Source organism: Trichechus manatus, unplaced genomic scaffold, assembly GCF_000243295.1.
Source record: "Trichechus manatus latirostris isolate Lorelei unplaced genomic scaffold, TriManLat1.0 scaffold00032, whole genome shotgun sequence".
In the NCBI taxonomy this organism is placed as follows: domain Eukaryota; kingdom Metazoa; phylum Chordata; class Mammalia; order Sirenia; family Trichechidae; genus Trichechus; species Trichechus manatus.
In genome coordinates, this window is record NW_004443968.1 from 11,282,693 (window position 1) to 11,305,173 (window position 22,481).

Consider the following 22,481-nt stretch of genomic DNA (forward strand, 5'->3'; position numbering starts at 1 on the left):
ATCTGACCCACTCAATAGCTCTGAGCCCTGCCCCGGGGTCAGCAAGTCACAAGAAAAAAAGTTCCTCAGACTAAACATTATGCATGTTAGTGGGGAAAACTTATCCCTTAATCCTCAAATTTCTAAAAAGATGTGTGTGGGGGGGGGATGGTTTCTCTATATATGCCAGCTCAGAGGATGTTTAAGGGAACACTTTGCATTCTTTGCTCCATCTCTCCTTTTTCCTGCTTCTCCCCCCATCTAGGTGGGGGTGGGGGATTTCTATGGTTAGATTAGGGACAGTCTGTCAGACATTGGGCCACACCTTAACACCAGGAATGGGGATAGCTTGCCCTCAAAAGGTGGCCTAAATCTGCACATCTCCTCCTTGATGCTGCCTGCCACTGGCCTCCCAGATGGGGAAAAGAACCTGGACTCCTCCTTGGTTTACATGTCTGAGGACACCCACCCTCTTCCCTTCCTGGAAGCAGCCTGTAACCCTTTTCTCTTCCACAGAACTCTCTGGCACTCTTCAGTCATCCAACGACTGTGTTTGTGGGGCTAACTTGGATCCTCCATGCAGGGGGCTGAGTAAGGACACTCGGAGTCATTACACACTCAATTTTGCCACACATGGGAATCACATACTAGATGTGGGGGAAAGGCCCCCTGGCCACAGATTCCAGCTGAGTTCTCTAATTCTACCCTCCCAAGGAGTTACCGGTCCGCCATTCCCAAAGTAGATCCTTTGGTCCTTGTTTGACACCTCTGGTTCGAACCAAGGGGAGATTTGCTAGCATCTCAAGCCTCCCTCAAATTCATACCAAGTTCTCAGAGGTGTTAAAAATCATCCAGATCCAGTCACCAGGACTTAGAAGGAGAATGTCTTAGGCTGAGTTCTCTAGAGGAGCAAAACCAGTGAAGTGTAATATAAGGATATATATATAGATTTATTTCAAGGAAATGGCTCACGCAGTTGTGGAGGCTGGCAAGTTCCCAAATCTGTGGGTCAGGTGTCAGGTTGGAAGCTTCTCCTGACTCATGTGGTTGCAGGTGACAAACCCAAAATCGGCAGGTCAGACAGCAGGCTGCTGACTCAAGGAGCTGTGGGAACTGGTGAATCCCAATATCTGCAGGTCAGATGGCAGGCTGCTGGCTTATGTCCCAAGAACCAGAGGTCAGAGAATGACAAGTTGGATGCAGGATTGAGAGAGGGTGAGCTTTGCCAGAACATTCATATATATGGGGTATAGGCCACATCCCCAAGGAAACTCCCCTTTCAACTGATTAGCTGCTCATATCAGATCACAAAGTGGAGGATGATTACATAATATCTACCAAACCACTGAAAATCATGGCCTAGCCAAGTTGACACATAACCTTAATCACCACAGATGATAAGGAAAAGCAATGAAAACCCCTCCCCCTTATAAACAATTTGTAATTTTATATACAAAATACTACAAGTTTCACAAGGCACGAAAGAAAAGAAAGAAAGCAGTTGCTCTCTTCTCTCCTGAGAAAACCCAACTGCATGCACCCAGAGGGTTATAGGAAAGGCTATTGGGCATGAAATCCAAGCGCCCTTGGGGTTCACAAAGTTCTGCACAGCTCACTAGAAAAGTCACCCAGGGACAGGAAATATGAACCTGTGTGTAAATATAGACCTATGTTTAAATATCACTTGTGCTTAAAGGAACCAGGCCAGAAATCACTAACTGGCAAAATTCAATTCTGTCCCCTTCAAACATTTAATATATTTAATAAAAAAAGGACTCTATTAATATAAGAAAAGGATTTTATGTAAAAATATCTTAGAAGCTCAGTTCTTTAAAATATTTTCCAGGATCTGCTAACAATTATTATGGTGTAGTGAATTAGGGAGCATGCCTTTCTTTTCTAATCAAATTCCAAGATACTGGTCTAATAAAACTCACCGGGGATATAAATGGTGTGGTCTGAGCCACACAGACCCATTTGTCACCCCTGGCTGTTGTTTCCCCTTAAGAGCCAACTATGGACAGCCCAGAATTGGGAGGAATGGCTGGTAGGCTTCCTAATCCAGGAGCCAGGTTGGAAGCAGAGAGAAGGTAGTTATTAAAGTGAGACATTCGCAGAGGATTGAATTATTTTCTTTGTTATGTAAACAAAAGGAGTAGAGCTTTGGCTATGAATTTTTTGGTTGGTTATTCTTGCTGCTTTCCTCTGCCAACCTCTTGTGTTAACCTCTCCATGCTCTTTGGATGACAGCCCTTTCCATCCTTGCATATCACATAGCTCCTCAGCAAAGAGCTGGACAGAAACTAGATTACATGAGAGTCTGCACACTGACCAGGGAGCTGCCAAGTCCCTTTCCCCTGCTTGGCAGCCAGAACACTAGCAGCAAGACCCAACCCCCAAGCTGTGAAACTGGAGAAACTGAACAGCTCAAAAGAAGAGATGTCCAGGAACTGACCACTGGGGGGTCGCCCAGTGAAACGGTGAGGTCTGCACCGATCATTCACTCAAGATCATTCATTCAAACACTCAAGAGATATTTATCAAGTGCCTACTATGTGCTAGGCACTTTCTTGATGCTGCAGATACCACAGTAAATAAAACAGACATAAATCCCTGGCCTCAAGGAGCTACATTCTAGTGGTGGAGATAAACAATAAACAAAATAAGTGTAGTACAATATATTAGGTGATAAATGCTATAGAAATAATAAAACAAGGAAGAGGGATAGGGAATGCTGAGTGGGAGTTGAGGGGAAGTTAAATTTTAAATAGGGTAACCTGGGAGACCTTGCTGAGAAGATGACATTTGAACAGAGACTCTGTGGTGAAACCCACCAGTTGATGAACTCAATCCATGCACACAGATTTTCCAACCAGCCTTTCAGTGCCTCATTCTTACCTATTGACAGATAGGCAGATCTTCAGATGTTTAAGGAAGGCCTTTAAATGTAAAACAGAAACAGAAAATAGTAACTCAGGGGAAAGAGAGATAATACAGGAATCAGAAGACAACTTTTAAAAAAGCCCCAACTGTAATTAATATAAGGAGCCTTGGTGGCAAAACAGTTAAGCGCTCAGCTGCTAACCGAAAGGTTGGCAGTTCGAACCTACTCAGTGGCTCTGAGGGAGAAAGACCTGGCAATCTGCTTCCATAAAGATTACCAAGAAAACCCTATGGAGCAGTTCTATTTTGTCATGTGCCATAGCTATGAGTGGGAATCAACACAACGGTACCTAACAACAACAGTTAATATCTTCAGGGAGATAAAAGAAACAATCTGTAAAACAAGAACAAGAAAAAAAGAGAAAGAAACAACTGAGAACAAGAAAGAGCTCTTGGAAATAAAAAATATTACAGTTGGAAAAAACTTAGTAAAAGTTGAAAAAATTACAATAACCTCAGAAATAAGAGAAGGCTGCATCAATGAAACAAAACAATGCTATAAAAAAGGAACATTCAGATAATAATGAAAAGCTATTGGAAATTAAAAACATGATAACCTATCCCTAGCCCATTGCTGCTGAGTTGATTCTGACTCATAGCGACCTTATAGGACAGAGTAGAACCGCCCCATAGGGTTTCCAAGGAGCAGCTAGATTCAAACTGCCAGCCTTGGGGTTAGCAGCGGAGTTCTTAACCACAGTGCCACCAGGGCTCCAAAAACATGATAGCAGGCATTAAAAACTCAGTAGAACGGTGGGAAGATGAAGATGAGTGAATTCCTTAGGGAACAAAGAAAAAAAAAAAAAAAACAGAGAAAACATAAGAAAAATTAAGGGTCAAATCTAGAAGGGTCAATACTGATTACTAGGCATTCCAGAAAAAGAATGCAGAGAAAATGGAGGGGAAGAAATGATCAATAATCCAATAATATTTCCAATAACGGGAGTTGTCAGGTCGAATGGGCCCTCCAGGTGTCCCCAAAATGTATGAAAATAGACCCACACTGAGATACATCATTAAGATGCTTAAGAGCACAAGGGTTAAAGGGAAGATTTTGTAAACTTCTAGAGTGGGGTAGAGTGAAGTAAACAGGTGGGGAACAGTTCAAAGAGGTCATATACAAAGAATCAGGAATCAGAATGACTTCAGACTTAATAGCAACACTGGAGGCAAAAGACAATGAGCAATGCCTTCAAACTTGGGAAGGAAGATGATTCCCAGCTAGAATCTATATCCAGATGAACTATCAACTGGGTATGAGGGTAGAATAAGATCTCTTTAGGCAAGCAAGGTTTCAAAAAGTTTACCTCCCATTCTCTCTATCTCAAAAGCTATAGAGGATATGGTCCTCCAAAACAAGAGAGAAGACTGAAAAAGACACATTTGCTAATTTTCCTTCAATATCCATGCTCCCCTTCTTTCTTTTGGTACAGAGCTCCCTGAGTTTTAGTTGGGCAAGAGGCTTCCTAACCAGAGACAACATTGCCTAGCCTCCCGTGGAGCTGAGCTGAGGCAAAGTTCTGGCCAAGGAGATGTGAACAGAAGTGGTGCATACAACTCCTGGGTGGAGCAATGTCACCTGCCTGCCTCTGGACTGTTAGGAGAGATGAGATTCTGTCATGTTCTTGTCCTTGTTACAGAAGTTTAGCTGGTATTCTAATGTGTGTGGGACACAGGAAACAGGTGATGCAACAAAGGAGAGAGGTCAAAGGAACCCCCAGGAAGACAATGAAGGGATATCCCAGGAAGAGAGCTGTGTACTGTACACAAGACAGAGTAACCAGTCCAGACTGGAGCAGCATAACTACCCATGTTGAGGGCTCTGCTGTAGTTGTACTTTTTTTTTTTTTTAACCTGAGGACAGCATGCCCTAATGAGCCTGAAGCAGATTCTTACCTGTACTGGTCTCATGCTGATGACATTTCTTTTCTCTGTGTTACACACCTGACCAGTTGAGAAGACTCATTTTATAAATCTGCCCCTCCACCCCCTCCAAAAATGGTGTGCTTTGACCTACTCCTGAAAGCTGGAGGTGGGCCATGCTGAGCTTAGAAGCAGAAAATGCAGAGCAGCCTCTCCCATTGACCATATTTCTGGAGGATGCCCAGTACCTAGCTCACACCATAACCTTCCCAACCATGGGGTGCCCTATGTTTCCAACACTCACTCAGGACCACTGCTCTGACCTCCCTGAAAGAGGCTCTGGTAAACTTATCGACCGGGTCTCTGTTCAGCTTATCTTCTCACAGGATTCATCTAATTGTGATAATGTTGCCCTTTCCTTGCACAGCTAGGTTGGTGCTTGCTATTGCTTTTCATAACTAAAATGTATTGTTTAGGGATATTCCAGGGAGTACAACTATAAAAAGAAGCATCAAAATTATTACCAGAAAAAAAAAATGAGCCAGTGGTTTCCTCTGTGGAGAGGAAGAGGGAGACACATGGGCCTTTAATTTATCAGTACCTTAGAGGCACTCTGTATGTATATAGGTGATTTCTTAAACTAGGAGGTAGATACCTGGGTGTTAAGTAGAACTTATGCATTCTATATACTCTTCTGTATGTCTAATATACCTTACAATATTTTAAAGTAGGCTTAAGTGCCCCTATGAAACTGATCAGTGTGTGGTCAGGACTGGGGTTTAGCCAGGGATGGAGCAGGAAAGACTTTTAGTGCTGTGGGGCTTTTTAAACCACATACATATATTGCTTTGATAAAATCAAACTGCTGTTAGAAACTGGGGATAGAAAGATAGTTAAGGTTCTCGCTTTGAGTGTTTCTAAATCTGGCAAGAGACCAATACAGATGATTAACTACGATACTACAGTCTTATGAGGCTTATAAAATACCTATAATTAGAGCACTTCAGGATTATAGAAGGAGCACCAACTTTTCCCCCCCTAGTCAAAAACAGTGACAGAAGAGGGGACGTATAGGGGAGTATGTCTGTAAATCAGGCCTTGAAGAATGAGGAGTTTGAGAGTAGAACAGAGAAGAAAGGGCATCTGAGAAGGAAACATGATGAGCAAGGACACACAAGTGTGAAAGTGCAGGCAAGTGATCCAGGGTGGATCAAGGACTGTGCAGGTTGCACACTGCACAGGAGGTGGCATTGTGTTGTTCAGTGTGCAACCTGCACAATCATCCTCAGCAACCCTGTTTCTCTTATAGGCTAAGACCTATAAGAGAAAGGAAAAGCAGCCAAAAATACATGAGTATTAGGCAGAAAATGAAAAACGGAATACGAAATGGAAAAAGACTATCATCGAACCCTAAACAATTCGGTAGGCTAGTGCTGACATACTACATTCAAATTAATTGTCATTTCAACATTAAATTAAAAAGTAATATCAACTGTTTGTAGTCAATGAGTGACAGTGAAACATGCCTTTGTAATGGCAGGCAACAAATATAAAGCTTTAAATTGGTGTATGTCATGGATTGTGTCCCCAAAAAATACCTGTCAGCTTGGCTGGTTCATGATTCCCAGTGTTGTATGACTGTGTAATGTGATGTGATTTCCTTAGTTGTTGTAAATTCTATCACTGCGATGAGGTTATACTGATGAGGTTGACAAGATTAGTGTCTCAATGCAATCTCTTTTGAGATATAAAAGAGAGAAGTGAGCAGAGACACATAGGAACCTCATACCACCAAGAAAGCAGTGCCGGGAGCAGAGCACGTCCTTTGGACCTGAGGTTCCTGCGCAGAGAAGCTCCCAGACCAAAGGAAGACTGATGACATGGACTTTCCTCCAGAGCTGACGGAGAAAGCGATCCCCTGGAGCTGATGCCCTGAATTTGGACTTGTAGCCTACTGGACTGAGAGAGAATAAATCTCTTTGTAATGCCATCCACTTGTGGTATTTCTGTTGGAGCAGCACCAGATGACTGAGACAGTGTATTTCACACTAATACATTTCATAAGGCCTAGAGAATATGGGAAAGAATTTGACAAAAGTCATTGAATCATCATTTATGCATACTTCTTTATTAGAAATCAACTATTTGTACTAGAGACCACAGAAGGAAATTAAGTTAACCTTGTAATTCTAGAACAGAAAAATTAAACCTCACAGTAAGGAATTAAGTGTCAAAAAAAAAAAAAAAAAAAAGCAAGGGAGAAAGAATCATTCAAGACAGTGTTTCTCAAATTTGGCTCCTTGGCTTCTTCACAGATTTTGTTTTTTTTAGGGGAGGGAGCTGCAAGTCTTCTATAATTTAATTTTGCTGATAACCTAAATCAAATTAATACACATTTGTTCAGGATTATCTAGACAACCATCTTATGCAAGAGTATTGCCACATGATTGCAGCACCTGCATCTGTGCTCTGACCCCTCTGGTACCAAGTGAAGACCAACAGTGCTTAACTTTTCAGGCCGAGTGTCCCACATTGGGTCCTCAGACCCTGAACAGAATTATTGAACACTTCCAATGAGATCTGTGAGTTGTCAGTGTTGAGAACACTGGTTCAGAGTGTTGATTCTCAAGGTGGGGTGTGGTGGGGATGGCAAGGGGGGGATGCACATAGTTTGAAAAAGCACATTCAAAACGCCTATTGATTTCATAGTACAAACTCCATAAGGTCAAGATCAGAGAAATAATTTCAGCTGCTGGGCAGTCACAGAAGACCAAGTACAGACTCATCCTGGGGGGCCAGAGATAAACATGGTTAGAAACACTGGTTTTAGAGGTAGAGGAGTGCCGGCACATGGAGAACACTTTGTAGGAAAAACATGCCAAAAAGGAAGAACACCTTTTGGTCAGTGAGTGAATCCTAAGCCAGGACTCAATCTGGTCTTTTAGAACCCAAAAGGCCAGCCCAGATGAAACCCAAGAGTGTATGGTACATTAACCTTCTTGGCCCTGTTTTTTGGGGCAAGCTGGTCCACTTTTTAATAATGATCCAAAAGAAAAAAGCCATTTTTGCCAAATATCCACCCCCCCCCCTTTTTTTTTTTGGTTAATATATTCCAGAATTTTAAGTAAACAGTTGCTGTAGCCGGGAAAGAATAGTCCCAGATCCATCCACCAGAAAATCTGTCATCATTTGTGATGCCATCCAGCTCCCAAGGGGACATCAGCCAGGGGGCTCTGCCAGGAAAGAAACAAAGAATTAGATTTTCTTGGAAAAGTAGATTCCCCCCATTTCCTTTTCATTACCAGAACAGTTACTCTTGCTGTTTAAACACAATTTATTACATATGGCCTTGAGATGTAGTTGCCAGCAAAATACTGGTAGCATATAATGCTGAAGGGAAAACAAAAAAACACAGACCCAGTTACTGTGGAGCTGATTTTCACCCATGGTGACCCTATGTGTGTCAGAGTAGAACTGTGCTCCATAGGGTTTTCAATGGCTGATGTTTTGGAAGTACATCTCCAGGCCTTTCTCCCGAGGTGCCTCTGGGTGGACTCAAACCTCCAACCTTTCAGTTAGCAGCCAAGTGTTTAACTGTTTGCACCACTCAGTGACTCCACTGAAGGAAAAGAAGACAAATAGAACTTGTGAACGTAGGCAACTCTAATGCCTACCCCAATATAAGGTAGCTGGGGAAATGGTATTTCCTGTTGTCTGAGGAAAGTGATCTGTTTTTTCCTATTTGTAATCTAAACCTAAATTACTAAACGTAGTCCAGAATAGGGAAGTTTGACACAATAGTTAATTGGATTTTGAGTGCTTTAGTGCATTGTGTGATGCCAGAAAGCTAACCCAAACAGAGTGTCCACCTGCTGTGATGATGTTGTAAAATTGTGTTTGGAATTTATACTATTGACTTTATTTCAGGGACTCAGTTGATTTTCTGCCCCCCCCCCTCAGTTTTTTTTAAACTTCTATTGCTATTCTGAGTTTAAAAAAAAAAAAAAAAAAAAAAACCAAACCGTTGCCATCAAGTCAATTCCTACTCATACTCATTGCCCAAAGGGTAAGTTAATATTATTGGGCAATAGACACCCTTCAAGGAACATTTTGATTAAAGAACCATAAATTTATTCCTTAACTAAAGAAACCCTTGGATCTCTTTGCATATGATGTCAGTCGAATTGGCCCATTTAGAAGCTAGCGAGCACTATCAGTGCTGGAGAGCTGGGGTCTGGGGGAGGAAATTAGACCCCAGTTATATCTTCGTTCCTTTCTAAAGAGTCCATCACCTGACAGTTTTACATTCAGCCGATGATCTCCTTTAGGTTAACACTTTTAGAAAACTTTGGGGAGTCAGTTACATTGAGTTGATTTTGCCAGGTGGACACAGGTAAAGCAAAAGTACCTTTATTTTCCATTGCGCTTAAAATGAATCCAGATTGCTTACCCCAGACTAGAAGGCTGGTGTATTCTGGTCTCTGCCCACTTTTCTTACCACCCTTCTGCTTCACTGCGCTTTGCTTGATCTGCTCTTGCTTTCTTTCTGTTCCTTGAACATCCCACACTTGTTTGGCACCTCAGGCCTTTGTATTTGCTATTCTCTCTGTCTGAAAGTTCTTCTGCTTGGTGTTTACCTGGCTTCCTCCTTGTCTACCAGGTCTCAGCTCAACCAGCTGAGAAAGGCTCTCCCTCATTATCTTAGCTAAATTTGCTTCTTTATTCCTTCCATGTTCTATCCCATCATTCTGTTTATTTTTTCAGGAATTATTTGCTTACTCGTTTTTGATCTGCTTCTCTAGAATATAAGTTCCAAGGTTTTTTGTTTTGTTTTTTTCTCATTACTATATTCCCAGTGCCTGGCACAAAGTAGGTGCCCAATAAATATTTGTTAAATGAAGGTTGAGGGAAAGGACTTCTCCCACTGACACAATCCCTTTGTAAAATGTGAAATTCATAAATGATTGACGTAACACTTTCCTAGCCAGAATACCTTCAAGGAGTATACTAAAACATGGCAGTAGAATTCCACTGTCTCCCAGTATTCTGGACTCTGTGTCCCACCTGTTACCTACCTATCCTACCCCTTGCTGTCGGGTCAATTCTGACTTATAGTGTCCCTGTAGGTTAGAGTAGAACTGCCCCATAGGGTTTCCAAGGCTGTAATCTTTACAGAAGCAGACTGCAACATCTTTCTCTCACAGAGTGGCTGGTGGGTTCAAAGCACCGACCTTTTGGTTAGCAGCTGAGCCCTTAATCACTGCACCACCAAGGCTCCTTCCCACCTGTTACTCACCTGTAATTATTGTAGAACCCCCATATCCTCTAGCCTCTTCAACAACTTTCCACTCTGATGCAAAGCTATTAGATCAGAGCATCCACCGATACAATCTTTACCTAGAAAAACCCGAGGTACCTAGAAAAGCAAACAAACCAGCGCATTTAAGGAACTTAATTATTAGTAGATTAGAAAGAATGATCCCACAGGCCCTATTACTCTTGGTCTAGGCTCCCTGTTAAGAGCTAGCCAAAGGAAGGGGCATGGGAAGCCCAAAAAAGGAGTGGGGAAGGGATCACAACTTCAGGATGGATTCCTTCCCTCATTTACTGGGTCAGACACTGCTAGTAGAAAGAATATTTTATCCTTCCTCAGATATTTTCTATGACTCACAGCTTTCAAGTCACTTTACAACCTCCTCATGTTTACCCTTTTAGAACAAATACTGTTTTAAGAGTAAAATTATTCATTAAAGAATTTTTTTAAGCCAGGCTATTTTTCAAATTGAGTATACTGTGCATGAGATTGATCCAACTTGTCAAACTGATTTAAAAATTTCACTCTAGAGGAATAAGTTTCAAGGAAAGAAATTTTGGTTAGCTGCAGCTCAACTGCCCTGATTGAATTCTGATTTCTCTGCAGCTGTGACCACACCTGAGCTCTTAGGCCGAGCCACGAAAATAAAAAAAACAAACCCATTGCCATCGAGTTGATTCTGACTCATAGCAACCCTATAGGACAAAGTACAACCACCCCGTAGGATTTCCAAGGAGCAGCTGGTGGATTTGAACTGCCAACATTTTGGTTAGCAGCCAAGCTCTTAACCACTGTGCCACCAGGGTCACAGCAACCAGGAATTCATTTCTAAACACAATTGGAAAATTACATTAGGTCCCTGTGCCTGAGTTTTAGGTTTGCAGTTTATTATAGTTCTCTCTCGCAGATGTTAAAACACAGGTGAGTTCTGTCGTCAACTAGGGCAAAGGGTGGTGGTCTCTGAATCTTGTTCTTTAATCCCTGGTTCGTCATAAGATGTTTAAATGCTACAGCTCTGGGAACAAGGACATCATTCATCTACTCTGCCTTCACACTTACCGAGGCAAGCCAGACTGATATATCATTACACCTGGTATGTGAGTTCTTCTCCAGTCACACTCAACCCTCCCTCCCTGCTGCTAGGTACAGGCATATTCCAAAATTCCAGTGGGCTTTTAGAATCCTGAGGAGGAGGGAAGTCCCTTCACTGCAGCCCAGACGATTTCTAGGCCCAGGGTGTTACACAAACACTGATAAGCAGTGAAGAAATAAACACAATATAGATCACCCTGACTAATCAGAAGAAAGCAGGTCCTCATCCCCAAAGCTAGGAACGTATCAACGAGGAACACAGCAGAAGGGGTAGGAGAGAAGAAAAGCAGTAAGAATATTTTCAAAGCTTTTGATTTTCCTCAGAAGGCTTAATAATTCAAGTGAATTTTTTAAAGAATGGGAGAGATGAGAAAAAGGGCTGAATTGTTGCAAATAAGTTCTTATAATATTTTTTATTAAGAAGGGAGCCCCAATGGAAAGGGCCTTTAAAAATAAAGGACAAAAATTAAAGAAATCCTGCACCAAATTTCTATAGCTATTTCCTGTGCCCAGAGAGCAGGAAAGAACACCCAGGACTCAGTTCTGAAGCTGGCTGTGTACCGGCGGCGTGTGTGCCCGGTAATGTCACATTTAGTCACAGATACGCTGCCTACCCCACTTGCGCTGTGTGGGAGGCTTTGCAAATGTGAAGCACCATCAACGCATCATTGCTTTTATCAACTTAAAGCTGCAGAAAGATGAGAGTAAGAAACCTCGATTTTCCTCTGGATCGCTGCCATTATTTAAAAAGAAAATAAAGCTCCCCTCCACCAAACTGTTGGAGGCTTTCAGCATCAGTCTTCCCAGAAAGACTTGGTTCTGGTCAGTTGTAACAGTAAGCAAAGCAGAATCCTAACATATTTCCAGTGTAATTTATATAACATCGTTCCTTCTGTTGAAGTCAGTGCCTAATTAAATAAAAATCATCTGAGTTTAAACAAGTAATTTATTCATTCCTAAACTTCCATATTTTCAAAAATAGTTGAGCAATTGTCGCTACTTCTAAGGCTTGTCACATCTTCACTTTTAACCATGTCTGAGCAGTTCACACTTAAGTTGTGTGGATGCCCTGAGGGGCAGCATCCTCTCCTGAATCAGTGGTTCTCAAACTTGAGAGTGCATCAGAATCACCTGAGGGGCTGTTAACACAGGGACTTCTGCCCCCTCCCCCAACCTCCTAGAAGGATTAGGGCCCAAGAATTTGCATTTCTATCTAGTTCCCAGGTGATGCTGAAGCTGCTGGTCAAAGGGATCATACTTGCCAACCACTGGCTTCGATTATTGTTGTTGGGTGTCATGGAGTCAATTTTGACTCATAGCAACCCCATATGACAGAGTAGAACTGCCCCATAAGTTCTTTGTTGTCATCTTTACAGAAGCAGATCGCCAGGTCTTTCTCCCATGGAGCCGCTGGGTGGGTTTGAACCGCCAACTTTTCTGTTAGCAGCTGAGCGTTTAACTGTGGTGCCATCAGGGCTCCTTGGTTTAGATTGAGCAGCAATTTATTCCTCCCAGGATAGCTGAGGCTTTAAAAACCCACAGCCTGACAACGACCCCCAGCTGCCCTGTGACAGGCCCTGAAACACGACTAGGCCATCTCCAGGGCAGAGTTTTGTGCACACCGTCTGGTAGAGAAGCTGGCTTGCCTGAGAGATGAAAGGCCCCTCTGCCCTCACAGCCACCCACTAGGCTGGGAACAGCAAAACCACCTTAGAGCACACAAGTTACTGCCACCCCTCCAGGGAGCTGAACTACAAGCTGCTGCGCAGGACAGTGCAGGGGCCGTTTTGAAACAGGAAACACAGAGGCCCTGCTGATTCAGCTGGAAGCAGAAGAAAAATGCCCTCCACTGCCCCCCGCTCCTGGAGGAACTTGAGAGCCTATTACTGTCAGTGAGAGGAAAGACACCAGCTACCGCAAACACGAGTTGAGTAATATTGGGCCCTTAGTCTCCTGGAGTAGGCTAGGCAACGTCCTCAGCACTCCAGGGTTACTCAGATGCAGCTACCCAAGGCTAGTTCCCAAAACTTCTCACCGCCTCCTTGGCTGCCTCCCTGGTACAAGCTACTGTAATTTTCACCTGGATTACTGCTGTAGCCTCCATGTCTCCCAGCTGCCACCCTCGCCCTGGCCCTCCAGCAAAACCACCTTAAAGCACACAGGAGACAGGAAACACAGGCACTGTTGATTCAGCTGGAGAAAGAAGAAATATACTCTCTACTACCCCCCACCCCCGGAGGGAAGTGCCTGTTACTGTCAATGAGGAAAGAGAACTGCCACCACAAACACAAGTTGTCTTCCCCCCCAGCAGAGTGGAGAGTGACCTTTTTAAAATGTAAGTCAGGTCAGGTCACTCCTCTACTCAAAACCCTTTGGTGGCATCTCATACCGAGAACAAGCCAAAGTTCTTAAAATAGCTTGAAAGGCCCTTCCAATTTAGCCCCATTACTTCTCAGGCCTCATCTCCTCCTACTCTCCCACTCTCTCACCATACTCCAGCTGCACCAACCTCCTTTGCACTTGCTATTACCTCTACCCTTAAATTCCTGCATGCCTTGCTCCTTCACCTCCTTTATGGATCTACTGCAGTGTCGACTTCTTAGTGAGGCACTGATGGCTCCATTTGTAATTTCACCCTGCTGCCTACCCTCTACCTCTCCTCTTTCCTACTTAGTCTCCTTAGCACAATATCACTTCCACCTTCCAACATACTGTTTTATTTATTGTTCATCTCCCCCAGTAGAATGCAAGTTCCATGAAGGCAGACATTTTTGTCTGTTTTCTTCACAGCTATGTTCCCACCAGAGGAGTGCCTGGTACACGATGTTGTTGTTGTATGCCGTTGAGTAGATTCTGACTCATAGCGACTGTCTTAAGTCATCTAGTGCTGCTCTAATAGAAATATCACAAGTGGATGACTTTCACAAAGAGAAATTTATTTTCTCACAGTCTAGTAGGCTAGAAGTCCAAATTCAGGGCGTCAGCTCCAGGGGAAGGCTTTCTCTCTCTGTCGGCTCTGGAGAAAGGTCCTCGTCATCATCAGTCTTCCCCCAGACTAGGAGATTGTCTGCGCAGGAATCTCAGGTCCAAAGGACACGCTCTGCTCCTGGTGCTTCTTTCTTGGTGGTATGAGGTCCCCCTTCTCTGCTTGCTTCCCTTTCATCTCCTGTAAGGTAAAAGGTGGTGCAGGCCACACTCTAGGTAAACTCCCTTTTGGATAAGGGATGTGACCTGGGTAAGGGTGGTGTTACAATCCCACCCTAATCCTCTTTAACATAAAATTACAATCACAAAATGGAGGCCAACCACACAATTCTGGGAATCATGGCCCAGCCAAACTGATATATACATTTTCTGGGAGACATATTTCAAACCATGACAGCAACCCCATGTGACAGAATAGAACTGCCCCATAGGTTTTGTTTTTGGCTATAATCTTTACAGAAGCAGATCGCCAGGTCTTTCTTTCTACCATGGAGCTGCTGAGTGGGTTCAAACTGCCAACGTTTCAGTCAACAGTTGAGCACTTAACCATCGCGCCACCAGGGTTCCTTCCTGTACATACCTGCTGCCATCGAGTCAATTCCTACTCACAGTGACCCTGTAGGACTTTGTAGAACTGCCCGATAGGGTTTTCTGGGTTGTAAACCTTTACAGAAGTAGACTGCCACATCTTTCTCCCATGGAGAGGCTGGTGGGTTCAAACTGCCAACGTTTTGGTTAGCAGCTGAGCACTTTAACCACTACACCACCAGGGCTTCTTGTAATCTGAATAAGCCATAGGGTGGCTATGAGTTGGAACTGAGTCCCCAGCACCTACGTTTAACAGAATGAAACACTGCCTGCTCCTGCGACATCCTCACAATCATCATTATGCTTGAGCCCATTATTGCAGCCACTGTGTTAATCCATCTCGTCGAGGGTCCTCTTTTTTGCTGACCCTCTACTTTACTGGGCATGATGTCTTTCTCCAGGGACTGGTCCGTCCTGATAACATGTCCAAAGTCTTGCCATCCTCACTTCTAAGGGGCATTCTGGCTGTACTTCTTCCAAGACAGTTTTGTCCTTTCTTCTGGGAGTCCATGGTATAGTCAATATTCTTCGTCAACATCAGAATTCAAATGTATCAATTCTTCTTCAGTCTTTCATATGTGTATGAGGTGACTGAAAATACTATGGCTTGGGTCAGGCACACCTTAGTCCTCAAGGTGACATCTTTGCTTTTTAACACTGTAAAGAGTTTAAACACTTTGCAAATTTGCCCAATGCGGTGCATCATTTGATTTCTTGACTGCTGCTTTCATGGCCATTGAATGTGGAGACAAGTAAAATGAAATCCTTGACAACTTCAATCTTTTCTTTATCATGATGTTGCTTATTGGTCCAGTTGTGAGGAGTTGTTTTCTTTATATTGAGGTATAATCCATACTGAAGGCTGTAGTCTTTGATCTTCATTAGTAAGTGCTTCAAGTCCTCTTCACTTTCAGCAAGGAAGGTTGTGTCATCTGCATATCGCAGGTTGTTAATGAGGCTTCCTCCAATCCTGATGCTATGTTCTTCTTCATATAGTCCAATTTCTCAGATTTACTCATTATATAGACTGAATAAGTATGGTGAAAGAACACCACCCCGAAGCACACCTTTCCAGATGTTTAAGCCACACAGTATCCCCTTGTTCTGTTCAAATGACTACCTCTTGGTCTATATACAGGTTCCACATGAGCACAATTAAGTGTTCTGGAATTCCCATTCTTCCCAATGCTATCCGTAATTTGTCATGATCCACACAGTCGAATGCTTTTGCATAGTCAATGAAATGCAGGTAAACATCTTTCTGGAATTTTCTGCTTACAGAGAATACCTTACACAGTCCTTACATAAAAACCAAAAACAAACCAAACCCATGGCCATCGAGTCAATTCTGACTCATAGCAACCCTACAGGACAGACTAGTACAGCCCCATAGGGTTTCAAAGGAGCGGCTGGTGGATTCAAACTGCTGACCTTTTGGTTAGCAGCGAAGCTCTTAACCACTGCACCACCAGGGCTCCAGTCCTTACATAGTAGGTACTTAAAAATATTTGTTGAATGAATGCATGAAGAGGATTGTCTTTCCTGCTGAAGAACAGAATGCTGCCAGGTTGACAGCACAGGCTCCCAAACTTTGTTGCAAATCAGGATCACCTGAGGATCTTTAAAAATTGCTGATACCTGGCTCCTGCCTCCAGACATTCTAATTTAATTGGTACAGGTGTGACTTGGCCATCAGATTTTTTTAAACGTTCCCCAGGTGATTCGAACGTGAAGCAAAGTTTGAGAACCATCAGCTAAGAGGGACATATGGTGCAAGCCACAAGGAGGCCATGGCGGTAACTGCATTGCACTCTCTCTCTCAGGACCTGGGTTAGGCAGTAGGGGCCTCCTTGTCACTGTGTCTTCTGCTCCAGGACCTAGCAGAGACTAGAGTTTTCAGTTCATAGCTGGGGTGCTGGCAGCAATAAGGTAACACATTTAGCCCCACTCTCTACCAAAATGCTGACTTCGGATTGGGAAGGAGGGGAGAAACAACCTAATACTCAGAACCTAGAGAAAACCCTGAAGGTTTAGTCAAACTAAAACAGAAACAGGATATGTGCTTCTGCAAACACTATGTTCTAGAATGTCCATCCTGAAAGGGAACATAGGAGAGCTGGTGGGACATCTCTCGCCCCACTCATTACCAGAACAGATTCAGGTGACTGGCTGACTAAGCCTCCCACCAGAAACTGTGATCTCTGAGGAAGTCTTTTCAGATAGAGGAGAGCAGTTCTTAGGAGGCCCCATGGTCCACTTGTAGCAAAAGAGACACAGGTCACTTGTTCTTATCTGGTCTTGCAGCTGAGGTCCCCGAGGATCACACAGCAAACCACTATGAGAAGCCAGAACCCAGAGTCCTCCTTTCCTCCATGACTGGCCTAGAAACATCCCATAATTAAGCAAGGGGCAAATAATGCCTATTTGATTTTTTCCAGTGGGAAGAGTTAGGCAAGATCAGAATGGGCAAATTAGTTATGATTAAAGGAAGCCCGAAGGAAAGACTGAAGGTCAGCAAGTCCCACTTGGCCATGTAAACACAGAAGGAATTGGCACATGACTCCTTTGTTGAGAAGCAGAAATGTACAGACCACCTCAGGCCCTTCTGCCGCCACCTCCCACCCCTAGCCACGCAAGCCGAAAACTGTCATTTCCTGGCAGTGCTTGAACAAGGACTCCACATAACTCCCGAGATGACTCCCGACAAGCTGCAGGGTCCACTGGCCCTGGGCACACATCAGCTGTGCCCCTCCTGATTTGTGAGGGCTGCTGGCTACAATCCAGCCACCCCCTCAAGAGAGTAGTCTTCTCTCAGATGCCCTCCCCCACTGCACACAGCCCTCCCAACGCCTGGGGAGACAGTGCCCTAGCCTTGTCCTAGAGAAAGCCACAGGAGTCCCCATTCACAATCCTGACAAGAAAACAATCTGGAGGCTTTTCCCCTGTCTTTTAAGACGGAACCCCAGACTCACTGTTCTTGCTCCTGTGAGCTGTTGGAGATAATCCTGAATCGCACTTATGTTGTTGGTGGCTGTGATATCGACAAATTCCACGAGCCCTTGTTTGAAAGGCAATTGAAAGAGGATCTCTTCGGTCTTTTTGCAGTAGGGGCAGGTGGGCTTGATGAACACAACCACCTTCCCAGGGTGGATTCTGCTGTTCACAAACTCTTGAGCCATGCTGACAAGCTGCTATCTCCCCAGGAGGGCCCCCTCAATTGCAGGTATAGCTCTGAGTGTAAACCGGCAGCCTAGATAGCTGGCTCTCCTTTAAAGGAACCTCCCTGGAGGAGGAGTTTGCTTGGTAGCATGCTTAGTTTTAAAGGAGCAGCCCCAAAGTCATTTCAGTCTGGTGTGACTCACTACGTGGACTGGACGTGCTATGAATGCATGCTTGCTATTTAGTCACCAACAGCTCTTCCCAGGGAGTTGGCGCTGTTATCAGACCTGACCTTTGGCAGAGGTTAGAATTAAGTCACCCTCTGGGGAAGCATAAAGTACATAGACCAGACTCAGGAGGGGGCTGAGGAGACAAGTGATCTTTTAAAGTAAAATATATATTCTTTCCCCTTTCAGGAACACAATTTTTAATTTTTTTATTGTTCTTTAGATGAAGATTTACAGAGCAAATTAGTTTCTCATTAAGCAATTAATGCACATATTGTTTTGTGACATTGGTTGCCAACCCCACGGCAGGTCAACACTCTCTCCTTCTCGACCTTGAGTTCCCCATTACCAGCTTTCCTGTCCCCTCCTGCCTTCTCATCCTTGCCCCTGGGCTGGTGCGCCCATTTAGTCTCATTTTGTTTTATGGGCCTGTCTAATCTTTGGCTGAAGGGTGAACCTCAGGAGTGACTTCAGTACTGAGTTAAAAGGGTGTCCAAGGGCCATACTCTCAGGGCTTCTCCAGTCTCTGTCAGACCAGAAAGTCTGGTCAGAGACACAATTTTTAAAACACAGACACAAACAGAATCATTCAAGAAACAGGTTTTGAAATTTCTGTGTGAAGTGGGTGTTGTTGTTGTTTTAATGGAATTTGTTCACGACGTTTAAAAATCTGGACATTTCACCAAAGAATCTGGACTTGCAACTTCTCTGAAAAATCAGGTCTGACAACCGATATTGGTGAGCTTGCACAACATCGTTGGTGTAATTGATAGTACTGAATTGTACACATGAAAAAATGTTGAATCGGCGAATGTTGTGTTATATATATATTTTCAACAACAACCAAACAAAAAACCAAACCCATTGCCGTTGAGTTGATTCCGACTCATAGCCACCCTGTAGGACAGAGTAGAACTGCCCCATAGGGTTTCCAAGGAGCGGCTGATGGATTCAAACTGCTAACCTTTTGGTTAGCGGCCGAACTCTTAACCACAAAGAAAAGAATAGTTTTAAAACTTGGATTCTTTTGTGGCAACATCTGGAGCTGAGTAACCAGTGTTCCTTTAGGACAAGGCAGACAGCTCCAGTTTGCTGGGGGCCCCACCCACCTGGCTGGCCTTTCGCTTTGAGATACTGCTTCACCCTCTAAGCATTTCAGTTTGTAACGCTTGAACAGCAGTTTTGTATGGAAGCAAATGCCAACACAGCCCCTCTGTTATCACTATTTGTGAGTGGAAGTAGTGTAAAAACTCAGCTATCATATTCAACTTTTTCCCTACCTTCTCGAAACCGCATCATGCTGGGTTTTTTTTTTTTTTTTTTTTTTTTAAAATAGGACAAGAGGCAGGGGCTGTAGGACTAGAAAATCTGATGCTCTTCCCCATGGTGCCCATTTTCCCTAATAGTGGAGCAAAGTCTTCTCTTCTTAGGTCTGATCCTCACCCCTCCTGTGTGGGCTAAGTCAAATGAACAATTAAATCAAGGAAAAACCATTTCCTTTAAAAGTAAATCACCTTTTTTTTTCCCCTATGAAGTTTTATTTTGAAACTAGAGTACCTTCAGAGAGGCAGGGCAGGACCAGAGCTGGACACCACCATTGTCATGTCAATGGAGTCCCAAGCATGATGTGATATCGAGAAGGTTAAAAAAATTGACTCCAGAAGCAGCTTTTTATTGTGATTCTAAGTGTTACTAAAATTAAAATGGCAGTACAGGAAACCCAGAATCTGAGCCACAGAGAAAGAATTAAGTGAGAGCTCTGTCAATGAGAAGAATGTGTCAGGGCTGAGAAGTTGGAGGCAACTTGTTAGGGATTGTGGCTGCTTGACCCAGAGCTTCACTTCCCTCCTGAATAACCCAGTGGCAGAGTCTGTGTCTCTTCTCTCCTTTTTATTCCTTCAGCTCAGACTCCTGTAGCTAGTCTCCTCACTGACCGCAGGGCTGCCCACTTGTATTTACATGGCCCATCGTTCGAGGATGGCAAGACTTTGACTTGCTTATTTTGGACGTGTCATCAGGAAAGACCAATTGCTAGAAAAGGACATCATGTTTGGTAAAGTAGAGGGTCAGTAAAAACAAAGGAAACCCCCAGTAATATAGATTGATACAATAATTGAAACAATGGACTCAAACATACCAACAATCATGAAGATGGCACAGGACCAGGCAATGTTTTATTCAGTTATACAGAAGACAACCATGAATCGGAGCTTACTTGACAGTAACTAACAATACAACAACAACATGGTTCATCAGCACACCTTGTACCTGGCTACTCCCCCAGAGCATTTTTCTTCTCAGGGTCTGGCATTAGCCTCTCTCTCTCCGTTGACTCTTTCCCCTAATATGTAATCATGTTCAAGTCTCTCCCATGTTGAAAACCACCACCACTACTACCACCACCATCACCACCATCTTTCATCTCCTTTGATCTTGCTTTCCTACCTCTGTCATTTCCTTAACAGCCATGCTTCATAAAACCTGCTGTTGGCTTTGCTATCTGTACTTTACACGTAAACTCCCTGTCTCTTTGCAGTCTGACCTTAGTATCTACCATTCTCCTGAAACTCCTTTGGCCAACATCAGCCATGACCTCTAAACTGCTAAATCATATTGTAGCTAGCTGTCCTGATAGAGCCTAATACAGAAGTCTGGGTGTGGAGTTTTTGATAAAAGTGGTGGGGTGAAATTCCCAAAGGAGCTGTTTTGCATAGGGCTACCTGAGGGTTAGGGAGCGTAGTAGTTTGGTACCTGGGATACAGGGGGACTATATTGTCTGCTCCACAGCTCAGCCTCAGGGACTGGTGCCAGAGGCCTCAGATTAGATGGCCACAGGCCACAAGCTGAAGGAGGCATTTTCATTAGGGACTATGTGAGACATGGGCCATGAACAGATGGCACAAAGGGGGTGTTCTCCTCGTCTGGAGCAAGGGAGAATGAAGAATACCAGAGACACAAGGGAAAGATTAGTCCAAAGGACTAGTGGACCACAACTACCACAGCCTCCACCAGACTGAGTCCAGCACAGCTAGGTGATGCCTGGCTGCTACCATCAACTGCTCTGACAGGGATCACAATAGAGGGTCCTGGGCAGAGCTGGAGAAAAAATGTAGAACAAAATTCTAACTCACAGAAAAAGACCAGACTTACTGGTCTGTCAGAGACTGGAGAAGCCCCAAGAGTATGGCCCCCAGACACCCTTTTAACTCAGTACTGAAGTCCTCCTGAGGTTCACCCTTCAGCCAAAGATTAGATAGGCCCATAAAACAAAATGAGACTAAATGGGCACACCAGCCCAGGGGCAAGGATGAGAAGGCAGGAGAGGATAGGAAAGCTGGTAATGAGGAACCCAAGGTCGAGAAGGAGAGAGTGTTGACCTGCCGTGAGGTTGGCAACCAATGTCAGAAAACAATATGTGTGTTAATTGTTTAGTGAGAAACTAGTTTGCTCTGTAAACCTTCATCTAAAGTACAATAAAAAAGGGGTGTTCTCCCCATTTCTTGGGAAATGATGTGGCTTCAGCTCCATGAAGAATTCAGAGAATAGAATACTCTGCTGCTTTGGCTCCATGAAGGTTTGTAGTTTTGGCACATTAAGAGATGGGACCAGCATGGATCCACAGTGGTGGCTGTAGAGAGAGCAAATCCTCAAGTGGCTGTGGACATCAAGAGGGGGTGGGTATAAGGAAGAGCATAAAAGGAATCTTCTTGAGCTTGTGTGAGATACCCCCAGCCACTCCCAGAAATACTTAGTGGGCAGTGAGGGTATTTTTTGGTGGAGTGGAGGTCCTGATATGCAGATGGTTGGCAATAAGCTAGCAATACATGTGAAATTTGAGCTATTCATGTGATCTCACTTGTACCCATAGGCTGATAAAGTCTGGAGAAATTTGACCACAAATGAACTTTTTTTTCTGTCAGTCTTTACTCTCACTTGCCCACTTTGCAGGATCTGACTCTGTAGATCATTGTCCCTAGAAGTTGCATTTGCAACGTGGTCTTTCTTTCTTCTTCTATATCTGGGTATTCTGTGTCAGCCTTTCTCACAAGAATTTGCCTACACATGTGGTGTACCCTGGGGCTTGAGCCTCTTCTCACTCTGCACATACCTCCTTGAAAGATTTTATCTCCACACATGACTCCACCCATTACCTTCTTGCTGAAGAATACCACATTTATTTTTCTCATCGGGACTTCTCTCCTCAACCTCAGGAAATGATATCTAATTGCCTACTGAGAAGATCCACCTGGAGATTTCTCAGGCAGCTCAGTCTTAACATGACTAAAACTGAAGCTACACTCCTCTCTCTTCCGTACTTGCTTACCCTCTGC

At 43.8% G+C, this 22,481-nt stretch overlaps 1 protein-coding gene across 1 annotated transcript; it reads right to left on the minus strand.

The window, feature by feature from the left end:
* Positions 1-6,915: 6,915 nt before the first annotated feature.
* Positions 6,916-18,014, minus strand: GLRX (glutaredoxin). The gene is made up of 3 exons (XM_004375038.2): positions 17,737-18,014; positions 10,082-10,201; positions 6,916-8,018 (listed from the first exon to the last, which is right to left on the minus strand). The coding sequence occupies exons 1-2, from the start codon at positions 17,941-17,943 to the stop codon at positions 10,088-10,090; spliced, it is 321 nt and encodes a 106-aa protein (XP_004375095.1). The 5' UTR covers positions 17,944-18,014; the 3' UTR covers positions 6,916-8,018; positions 10,082-10,087.
* Between the last annotated feature and the right edge of the window lie 4,467 nt (positions 18,015-22,481).